The sequence below is a fragment of the Leptosomus discolor genome, chromosome 7 (assembly GCF_034619465.1).
Source record: "Leptosomus discolor isolate bLepDis1 chromosome 7, bLepDis1.hap2, whole genome shotgun sequence".
Taxonomy (NCBI): Eukaryota; Metazoa; Chordata; class Aves; order Leptosomiformes; family Leptosomidae; genus Leptosomus; species Leptosomus discolor.
The window spans coordinates 9,022,918-9,034,919 of NC_141397.1; the positions used below are offsets into that span (position 1 = coordinate 9,022,918).

The 12,002-nt window shown below is 41.6% G+C and overlaps 1 protein-coding gene across 2 annotated transcripts in view; it reads right to left on the reverse strand.

Moving 5' to 3' along the window:
- IGF2BP3 (insulin like growth factor 2 mRNA binding protein 3) overlaps nt 1–12,002 on the reverse strand; it is a 114,415-nt gene that overhangs the window by 14,371 nt on the left and 88,042 nt on the right. For both annotated transcript variants that reach the window (XM_086467718.1, XM_086467717.1), the window contains exon 10: nt 11,717–11,848. In XM_086467718.1, the coding sequence (XP_086323844.1) occupies nt 11,717–11,848 (132 nt within the window). The remainder of the gene's footprint in view (nt 1–11,716; nt 11,849–12,002) is intronic.

A 12,002-nucleotide genomic window follows, 5' to 3' on the forward strand; every position in this document is an offset into this window, starting at 1 on the left:
AGCCCTGGGAACTGACAGAAGTGTGGAAAAAAAAAAATACTTAAAATAGTGACCTAGTCTGTCCAAGATGTATGGTCCATACACCCATACACCCTGCCTAATTCGTGAGTAACTGTCTCAGAGGTCTGGGATGCACAGACCACCTCTTCTGCCCTAGCAGCATCTGTGGGCTGGGCTCAGGACTAGTCCACCCTAATGCTGAACAGATCTGAACAGTACAGAGCAAGTTGCACACTCCTCTGGGCGGTGGGGCAGGAGGCCTGAGGAATATGGCTCTGGGGAAGAGAAGCTTCTGGCTTGCATAGCTGGGGCACACAGACAACACCAAGATGTTCACTCAGATGGAGAACTTAGTTTCTTAGAATTAAGCAAAACAGAACAGAAGGAACTCCAGAAACTGTGATTCAAAAACCAAGATTTCTTAGTTCTAAGAAACCGAGTCTTGAAGAGCATGGTGACCAGAAACAATTAATTCAGTTCATAAACCGCTGATAATACTTGCTTTGTTTCTACAAAAATCAGTATGCTTTAAACACAAAACAGGCTTGATAAGGAGTTTTTGGCTATATCCAGCACATTTCACTAATGAAAACAATTTTAAATGCTGGTTTTGTTCATTAATTGAATGCCAATTTCCATCTAAATGTAGCCTGATGAAAATCAGAAGTTAAAAATTAATCAAGCAAATAAGAAAAGCACCATTCATCATTTTTTAACAGAAAATGGGAAAAATATATGAACCAAAGCAAATGGTAAACTGCATACTTGTTTAAATAGAAGGATATATTCAGTATATTAGCAAAGGGTAGCCGCGGTGGTACGGACTACACTAAGGCTTTCAGAAAGGTAACTAAAGTACAGATGTAAAACTTGACAAGTCGACTTAAATCAGATTTCCTGCTTGCTCATTTAAATCATGATTGAAAACAGTGATCTAACACAGAGATGTAAATTAATCTACACCATTGGATGAAGCTAAGCAACTGCTTCTGCACACCAGTAGCTCTAATGTTTTAGACTAGTCCCAACTCTTTCCTGTAGCAGCTTGGATACACTTTCCATACCTCCTGCAAGTCCCTGAACACCAGCCACCTGTCTCTAGCCCAACAGCCCACACCAACTATTTCTTTAAGAAAAAATATTATTTCTTTCTTAAATTCTCTCCACCTCCATCCAAGACCTAGCCTAATCTGTTCCTAAATCCTATAACCCCTGGCAGCTTGCCATTACACTGGGCTTGCCTGGACCCCCTGCGCTGCAGGTACTGTCAGGATGGTCCCCTTCTCTCCAACCAGACCCTGCAGCTCTACAGAAGATTTCCCCAGGTGAATCACTTCTCTGCCGCCATCCCTACCACGTTACATTTACTCTTAGCAAACTGGTTTAGCAGAGCAGTCCTTTCTTAGTTTCCAGAGCCTCAGCTGGGGTGAAGCTCTTCCCCTCCTTGGGATATTGCCCCCTGCCCTTCAGCACAAAGGCTACTGCTCCACACCACAGCTAGAAGCTAAGGACTCCCAGCCCAGAAAATCTGCAGATTTACTCTTCTCTCCACAACTCTTGCTTGCAGACTTAGAAAGATCTGTGAAGCCCAACAGGCTGCCTTTTGGATAAGCTTACTGTAATAGCATTTCTGCCAAGGCCCGGTGCATCAGTCATACAAACTGCCCAAAAATCGCACACAAGGAGAGCTTTTCCCTTACCTGATCAGAAGGAAAAGCACTCCTCCTCTCGCACTTGTGTAACAGCCAAAGCACAGCCAGGCGAGGATGAAACCTCAAAAATGTAACTGTGATTCTTCAGATAGATGGTGGTAGGTAAAAAAAAGTAGGTCCCAAACCACCAGAGTTGAAGGAGTGGACATTGTATTTGGGGAATGGTATTTAAAAAAACAAAACCAAAATGCACACAACAACAAAACCACAAAAAACCCAAACAACAGTGGAAAAAAGAAAAAGAAAAAAGTTTTGCCGCCTCAGTTCTCCCCAGGGTGAAACCCTCCCCTCCTTGTTTTCAGCTGCTGCTGGCGGTCCATGGCTCCCTTGGTCAGTGTGAGCACGTGATCCCACCCATTGCAAGGGTAGTAAGGGGACAAGTTTGTTATTTATGTCCCTCTTGTTAACTTGAGCATTAATCTCAGTCTTTTTCTGCAAGCCTGCCAACAGTACAAATTTTTTTCCAGTCATGTTTTTAAGTGTCTCCGGACACCCCTTGCTCCATCAATTCTATGTGGTTGGTAAATCCATGGCAACATTTGGGATAAGGTTGTAAATCTTTGAAAATATTTTACCCACTGAAGTAAATAGGCTTTTGTGCCAGACATCAGTGGGAACAGAATCAGATCTTTGCTGGTTTCCAAGCCCATTATGCATCTCCAGTACACGTTTTCATTTCCTCTAAGTGTGTTGCAAATGAATTACCTTAGGATGAGACATTTATTTTAAGTCAAAGTCACGTTATCCATCTCCAACCAGCATCAGGTTTTTTTTAGCTGCGAGGGAAATCAAAAACTATTTTAAGACTGCATGGAACAGTCTCAGACAATGTGTGGCTACCACCTAACCTAGTGGGTTACTGGTGTTTTTTTTGTTAAATTATAAACAAATCTATTTGTAAAATAAAAAATACAACCAGTGGATGACTGTGTTAAAAAGTTCTCTTTTGCCATTCTCCCCCTCCCCATCTACCGTGATCACCATCACCAAGGCAAGGCAGATTTACAGATGACTCACTTGGTCTTCAGAACACCCCAAGCTTTGTCAGGAAGTAAGGTATCATTTCATTCAAACCCTCTACCACATCCAAAGCCAAAATTTAAACCATGCTTTTGCAATGTACTGTGAAGAATTATCCTGGCCTACAGCTATACTAAAAGCTCTTATTTATTTAGTAATAAAAACTTGCAAAGGGAAACCGACATTAAGCCAAGTACTCTTGAAGACATTCCAGTAGGATTCAATGCATTAATGAAAAATAAGCTTTTGACACCAGTGAAAGAAATCCTAATGTATTCATTTTCCAATACTAACCCTAACAGCTTAAGCCTCAGTTGGAAACAAGAGGCTCCTTAAGGAAAACTTACTTGAAGTCTTGGTAGACAGGTCTAATGATCCACAGTTTTACACTGTTGCAAATACCTCTTGGGTCACCACCTTGTACATCAGCTAAAGAGGTGCTGCCAGCGTAGGTTAACAGCCTGAAGCCTGAGCTCCCCCACTGTCTGAGCTTTTCAGGGCTTATTTCAAGCAGATTTAAGCCTGTGCTGCAAGTCTAGAACTTTCTGCTATATTCACTACCTGAAAAACCAGGACTACACCCAGAAAGTAACGGAGAGTTTTTCACTGCTGAATTCAGTCAGTGAAGAGTTTGCAAAACAATTTAAAAGCATCAGTGAGTATTTTTAACTTTGCTCCGGACACCCTGAAGCACCACTCATTTTCCTATGCCCAAACTGTACGGCCACCATCCACCCAGGGCTTCATCTTTACACGAACCTCAGACTGACGTGAGAGACAGAAGTGGCGAGAAGGATTTCCAAGTACGACAAGGAACTCCCCTGCAGCAGCTTCAACATCGTGCTTGCAGCAACCTTCTCCTAGCGTGGTGAAGCTCATCGCGCCACCTTCCTCCACTGTCCGGGTCTCTGGGCTGGCAGCCTTCTTTATTCAGAGCAGAGCTGGCTCCACCTTGCCCTGCAAGCACTGCTGCTGCATCATGTAAGAAACACTCGTGACACTAGATGAACCAAGAGCCTGACCTTTTCTGAGACAATCAGCCCATGGCAAGGCCATGCAGCTCTACCTCTTTCCCCCCCGTCAGTCCTGGACACCCAGAAAGTACGCCGTGTGGCTGGGAGCCCTCTGCTCAGCTAGCTGAGCTGGTCCTCTCAGTTGAAAACCTAAGCAATAACCCCTGTCTGCATTTCCAATTTGGGGACTACTGCGTTTCAACACCTGAAACTCAAACACAGCTGGTTATTACACAGTGGTCAGTACCTTAAGTGAGATGCTACTGAAATCATCTCACTTAGTACTACTCACGCCACTTCTTGGCTCTCAACTTCAGTAGTTTTCGTCACCATCGTCTTCTACCTGGCAAGCCATGGGGATCTCCTCAGACTACTAGAAGTCACTAACAAGACCACACCTATCAGAAGTGTTTCCAACATGAGAACCTAGCCAGGAACGAGGGGGTAGAAATCACAGAAGCAGAGAAGGAACATTTTCTGGCAGGCTGGTTATAAGGCATTTCACAAGCAGGAACAGGTCTGACATAGTTCTGAACATGGCATGAACTTTTTGTTTTTGCAAAATCTGATTGGCCACAGTGCCAAAAAAAGCAATCTGCCACCTTTTATTCTGAATAGACAGCCAACACCAGAAATCAACATAAGGAACAGATTGTGGAGCTACGTAAGCAGGACTTTTGCTGGTCATTCACAAGCAGCAAACACAGATATTTGGTGTTGCAACACTGCACGACCACCAAAACAAAAGTGCCTAAGTATAGAAACACTTCCACTTCAAAACCGTGGCTGTGACACACCAGCCACATGGGTACTCCAGACACCTAGAAGTCGCCCATGAAATCTGTGGCTTTGAAAGATACAGGTACTCATCAGCACTCGTGTACAAAGACACAGCTCTCAGATTCCTTGGCAGCTGCAAGAAAAACAGGTTGTGAAAACACAGAAAAATCACTTATTTTTCCATCATGTTTAACGAACAAACAAACCAGAGATGGAGCCAGCTACACTAGAATGAGGACTTGACCTATTTTTATTTCTGGCCTGAAGGAGCTCAGCACACTCTAGTAACTAAATATATTTGGCACATTAAGGAATGAAACTTCCCATTTAGTTTAACATTCAGAAGATGCTGAGCCTGGTGCTTAGAGCTTAGGAGTCCGAGATGTTCAAGGGAACACCGATTAAATCTTCTTCCCATGACAAGAATCTGGGAGCATGGGACCAACACGAATTCTTATCTCTTGTCCCAAGGAACTACAAATACCACAAGTATTCAAACCTGCAGTGAGGGAGAGGCCGTTTTTATTTTTAAAACTATGCATTACTAGCTAGCAAGTGATGCTATTTGCATTACGACAACTTCAAAATGGTAAAAAGAGCTATTAAGACTAACTAGAGTCTTCAACACCTCAGAAAAAAATATCAACTGACAACTTGCCAGATCTTTGTACATCATACAGTGCCAGTTGCATTTTTGCTTCCCTCACTGGGGGCCAGTCCATCTCCAGAGGCAGAATAGTTTCTGATCACTCCGGACATGGGTCCCTGCCAACACAGCATGGTAGGAGCAGGAGACTTTGAGGCGGCGGGAGGACCAGCCATTTTCTCCACGGGGCAGAACAATCCCACAATGTTATGCACCATGGAGCAAATTTCTTAGCTGTCAAAAATGCATCATTAATGAATTTAAGAAACTAAGCAGCAGGAAAGGTGTGTTCAAGGCACTGGAGTTACAATCTTCAAAAGCAGTCTAATTAGCTGGTAGCAGGTTTTTTTCAGACGGTGCTGTTGTCCTATAGTGCCGCCCTCAAGATCATGTGTGCTGCACGTGTATGGTTTTCATTTTGCGGATACAAAACCATTTTGTAAAAGCACTGGCAAGTCCTTCTTCACCCCCTAAAACCACATCCTCTTTTGGCTGTAGGACAGCTCCTCACAAAATCATCTACTGCTTAACAAGCAAGCCAAATTAGGGCAAAACCACTTACGACTACACACATTATAGATGTACATACATTACTACCCCTGGGTAGTTTAGACGTAACAGTTGCACGAGCTAATCCTATCAAACCCAGACATCCAAAGGAGCCCAACTCCACCAAGTAAGAGTCAAAGTACCTGGAAACATAGGACAGTTTTTCCTCTTCCTTGTCTCTCATCTATGCTCAGGGCATCAAATGAAGGCCCTCAATGAAGCAATTTTTCATTTTAAAATACTTTTCTTTCCTGCCAAAAGCACAATACAGTTATTTCTTCTCTTACATCTATGCGATATAGAAGATCTCTTCTTTACCATTATTATTATTATTAAAGAAATTACTGGAGAATAAAGAAGGAATCTCTCTCTCGACCACAACATCTTCTAAGGAGAAAGTTTTCCATTGGCATGTTCCTCACCTGCAACAAAAAGCTTCGAGAGATGGCAAAAAGAATAAAGGAAAGCAACCTAGCAGCCTAGCTATACAAGACTTTTTTTGTTATCAGAAAAAGGTGGTTTGATTTCTTGGTTTTGTTTACGGTAGGAAGCTATCTTTTTCTTTTTCCTTCCTAGAATCCTCTATGCATATAACTTAACCTGAAAATTAACTGTGAGGCTAAAGAAAAGGTTAAGAAGGAGTGCATTTTGAGGGTAGAGCTTCAAGAAGCTATAACAGCTGTGCAAAAAGACCAGTAGAGAAAGCAGTCCTACTGCAAGCGAAGGAGCATCTCTTCACCTTAGCTAACTTTCACACAGCAGAAGTTCAGCTGCCTCTTACAGGACCTTGCAGATGCAGGAGAGCAGCTGGCATGAACTTCTCTTGTGGACGAAAGCTGTCTATGTCTCACCTTCCTATACGTTTGAGTGCACCTTCCGTGCAACAGAGAATTCTACCACCCTGTTTCAGGACATTCAAAGGCAGGATGAGCTCTCCACAGGTTAGCTCTCTTTCCCCCATACCCTTGGGATGCCAGATTTCAGACCCAAAGGCTATAAAATGTAGTCAGATACACAGTTAAGCACACAAAGTTTCAGTTATAAAAGGAAGGTGCAACCCCCTTAACCCCAGTAGATGGGCCAGATGTATTTAATTGCATGACTGTAGACAGCCAAACTCCAAGACGAGGATTTCTTTTTTGTTTGGAGCTTTAAAATCTTCAGAGTTGCATGAGAACAAACTTCTATTCTTGAGACACAAACATGTGCACATTCTCTCCAAAGTTCAGAAGACAGAAGCAACAACGTCATCAAAACAGCTTTGAGCAGTACAACACTACATTTGAAGCAGTTTGGCTGGGGTACTTTCTAACATCTTTTTTGTGGCAACATATCTTCTGGAAAACATAAGCGTGTGACATTCACTTTTGCAGAATCTTACTCTCCTCCTCCTATAAATCCCAATTCTTTGTGCAGGTGCTCAGCTCATGACATCCATTATGAGTGACAGTGGGCAGGCTAACGAAACTATTTGCAATTGTGTCAGAACTGCAACACACAAGCATTTAAGTGCAGAGTTAAGGAGAAAGATTTAAGGGTAAACAGAAAGTGGTGGTTCTCCAGGCCCAAAAGCAGCTGGATGAGACATCAGCTACAAATAGGCACAGAAAGGCTACTGGTCCTTAGTATGGTCACACAAAGGCACACATTCATCAAAAAAACCCATTAGTTTTATCATATCACCATGATCATAAGAGTAAAGTCATGCCCATTTGACAGTAAAAAGAATTTTTAACTCCTAATATTCTTAACAGACATTTCTTACGTCCTGCTTTTTCCTCAAACTTTAAAACATTTCAATGAGTCCCACGTTCTGATTTACTTGTCTTTTAGGAGGCCAGAGAAAAGCATACAGATCTTGGATTTTTGCAAGAAGAGACAGGAGAATTCAGAAGTCAAAACACGATGTGCCATTCCACTGCATCCCTTTCAGATGTCTACACAAAATGAGTGCTTTGAACAGGCAAACAGAGCTTGGACTTTGCAAATAAATTATATAGTTGCAACGTCAAGAATTGTTGCTAGTAGTAGGTAAATACAAAAAAAAAAGAATGGTTAGCCTGCACTAGATGTGGTGCTCAGACACTGTTAGCCATGTGCAGTGGACATGTGCACACACACGTAAGCAGACATGTACCAAGGACAGCCTGTGCCTTCCTGCATGGACTCTACCTCCAGGACAAAAGATAAAGCAACAACCAGATTCTTAGTGAGACAGAAACTGCGTCTTGTCAGGTTAAGTTAGATAAGGCTCGATGCAATAAGACTTCGGTGTTACACACCAGTGGGAACCATCGTGGAGATAGACCATAGAGAATGAGGTATCTCAGTCACGTAGAAATTGTTTTCCTGAACGTGACCCAGTCCAAGAAGCTAAACACAAACCAGTGTTTGGTAGCATCGCCATCTCCTGAGTTTGTGACACCAGGCTGTTTCTGAAGCAGCTGGAGAACAGTGTTTATGCTCTTGTCAAATATGCCTTAAAGTTTTGCATGAAGAGGGAGAAGATGAAGCATCACACAGCCCATGTGAACCCAGCTGAACCTATCTAATTAGTCAGTCCCAAGCTCCTGAATACTCAGTTAGTAGTAGGAATAATTGGCTATGGCTGTATATATGAGTATTCAGACCTGTCACTTTAAGCTCTGGCAATGTAATAAAATCCTAAATCTGTTTACTATGGAGATTTTTCTCTTTCCACCCATATAAAAAAGTAGCATCAGGCATGTGACAGACACTTGTTTCAATAATTAAGATGACACCTCAGTTTCTTTGGGAACAAGTCCTACATAAGGTCAGAGCAACACCTTGTCACTAGCAAATAGTACATATGAAGGATCAGCTCCATATAGAAACTCTTCTGCAAATGCCCAAAGCTCACCCACCTACCTCTTCTGACCCAAGCTAGAGCCACCTGTGAGTCCATCCCCACAACAAGGTGAAAAAAGGGTCCATACATTCAAAGATATTCAAACAAAAGCTTTGTAATCCTCAGGCACATCATAGCGGGGTCCCAAGGCTCAGTATACTGTTTCTAAGCACGCATTCACGAAAGGACTTCAATGGCTTTAGATGCCGAGAGGCCCCTGGTGATGGTATAGCTGAAATTACTGAGGAACACACCTTTGCTCAGTCAAACAGGTGACAGGGAAGAGCCACCCATGTCCAGCTGCAAGCAGAAGGCAGAATTTGCCCTGACAAGAATAAGCAAGACAGCAGCAGGATACACTTCTTATACCCTGATGCCAGCAGTGTTTCCAGAAAACATTTTCAGCTGCCTGGGAGGAATATCCTCAATACCAGCTAACCAGTGCTCCCAAGCGTACAAGGACATCCACTCAAAACAAGCTAAAGGGCCTCGGGTTGCTAAATGCTTTTGCCAAAACAATAGTTTACAGTGGGAACAAATAGCTCCTAGGTAAAGGGACATAAAGTCTTCCTGGGATTTCTTCATTAATGCTTCTTTTGAGACCTTCTTTCCCTGAAGCCTGTTTTACTCATAGATTTTTATTTTATTTTGTTTTTGAAATCCCTTATGAGCTCTCCTAGATCCCCCTTTAGCCTTTTAAATTGTTTCCATTTTGTCTTCAAAATATAGTCACCCTTTTTCTTTTGCTATTTCTATTTCTACATGCCACAATATCCTATTTAATCAGTGTCTTAAAAGCTGTTCTTCTAGAGGAAAAAAAATAAAATTCAGAAATCACAGAAACTAACTTCATATACAAACAAGATTTAAAAGACTTTGTCCAATGAATTTTTAAAAAAAAATAAAAATAGAAACTGTTTTCTGGAAAAGTGCATCCATTAGAAGATAAACTCATACTTTTCTTCATTTTCCACTCACCAGAGAAGGACAGCTACTCCAAGTAATCTGAGGGGCTGACTTGGCTGAAGCCCACAGAACCACCTGCTCTTTTCCAGATAAGGTCATATGCGAGTAAGAAAAGGTGAGATGGTTTCAATGGTTCATCCATTTGTTTCAGAAGCCCTTAGCATATCAGGTTCAGGGGCTGTCTTGGTACCACCCCGACCTTGACAAGAGCCATCAGAGTTTATCCTCTGAATCCAAGTTTATCCCTTCTTTTTGCCTGTTAGCTAGCCATACATCTAGACTACCTGGAACGAGGGCTTATTCAGAGGACTGAGCAAACAGCATGATCAGGAATAGGAGTTCAGCCAGTGTGGTTCATCCAGCTGCAGTTTCCACACTTTTACAGTGACACTTGTTTCTTTTTTCCAGATGTTTGCCCTATCCTATTTCCAGAAACCTGGAAACTGCCACAGATCCTAGCAGGCCAAAAAAGGTCCATCTGAGGGGAGATAAAGCTGCACTAGCAACAGAGGGACAGACAGGAATAAGACTGAGATTACCAAATTCAGCACTGTTTAGGTGCGTATTTAAAGCAAAAGCAAGAAAAGAACCACAACAAAAGGAAAAAGTGGGAAAGAAATTAAAATTAACCAAGTGAGGAACAGAACTGTAGGCTTACAGTATGACTCTCAAGAATAGCAAAGTAATTTGCAAATCTGGAGTAAAAAAAGAAGCAGCTACGCTTTTCATTACCACTAAAGAAACTTACACACTGTTAAAAAATCAGCTCTACCTTCTCTTAAAGAAATAAATTGAGGCAATCCATTACCACAGATGGCATTTTTTACAATACAGTGAAACAGAAACCTGTATTTTTAGTTTAGCCTGCCACTGTAATCAAAGTGCAGAGGGACAGGAGGGGGGAAATTTGTCTTAGAGACACTGCTATTAGCAGTAAAATAACCAAGTATAAACACATTCCCATTGTAGTTTTCATTGGAGCACTTTTTCCTGATAAAGCCGCTGTTATACTCAATATAGTTTATAATACATTCATAACACCCAAGTTGTTCATTCCCACAAACAATGCTACAAGTGTGGAATTTTTCCTGCTCCTTGCAGTGACATTTTCTTGGCTTCTTCCTCTGGGAAAAACATTTAGGCAACAACTACCCTTTAGCGCAATATATATAGACCCACTTGGGTTATTTGATAGAGTTCAGTGTGCTGTCTCGCATTTTCACTTTTCTAGTTCGTGAAGAGTTTCCAACTTAGCTCTCTAGATAAGCAATAAAGAGGGCAAAGTCAGCCACCTTGGAGTTTGTAAAACCCCATCATCCACTTGTTTTGAAAACCTGTCTCTCTTTGAGTCGCTAACAACCCCCACCTCCAGAAAGAAGTGAGAGATGAAAAATCATCTTCTCTGGGTAATGAGGTTGTCTTTTCTTGAGTAACAGAGCACCATCTCTTTCCAGAAAGGCTCTGGAGCTTTCTGATACAACAAATGATCTTCTGCTCCACAGCAAAAGACCTCACTTAAGATTACTGATCAGCACTGGATTTGCATAAGATTCTATTAAACTTTTTCACATATTTCTTAAAGACCAATGTGGCAAGTAAATCACAGGTTTCTGAAGATTAAACCATGTAATTTAAATCCTATATATTTAGGAGTACTGCATTTTAACAGGGCTTGTACATTTGTAAAACTACTACATTCAAACAAACATTTTGGCCACATATAGATCCCTGCTTTATGACAAAAGATAATTCTTTCCCTTCCATATCAACAGGAATATAATTGCAGAGTAGCACTATTAACTGCAAATTCCAGAAATCTGTAGATTCCATTTTATACGAGATTTCTTTCTGTAAGAATTCAAATTCTCTAGAAAATAGACATTTTTTCTAAGAAACACTGTTTTCTGGTTTCACTGAGCATTCCACTAAATGATCAATAAATGCCTGTTCCCAACGGCAGCCACATGAAATATTTTCAGTGTGCAATCAGGAAGACAGACAACATTTAGAAAACTGCCAGAACACAGCTACTAAAACACCGTTCCCAGATCTTTGAGGTTGTTTGGCAAAAATACTGCAAACTGATTAGTTCTGAAGAGCAACATTGTTCAGATTAGCATCACCATCCACTAAGCATCCAAAAATCAGAGACTCCCCTTACCCCAAATGGTGGATATGAAGCAGCAGCAGCAGCGGAGGCAACACTCACTGCGGGAGGTGGTATTCCTGAAGAAGAAGGTGGGAACAGACCCAAGGCATTCAGATTTAATCCAGGAATTAAATGTGCTTGAAGCTGCAATGGCAGAAGAATTATTTAAGATTTACAATCCTGGTTATTAACTTTAATCAAAATCCTAGTTGGCATAGGCTATTAACCTTTTGAGATGTCAGTATATTTTTTAAAAAAAAATTTCATCTCCATTACCCTGAGGACTCTGCTTCAAAAC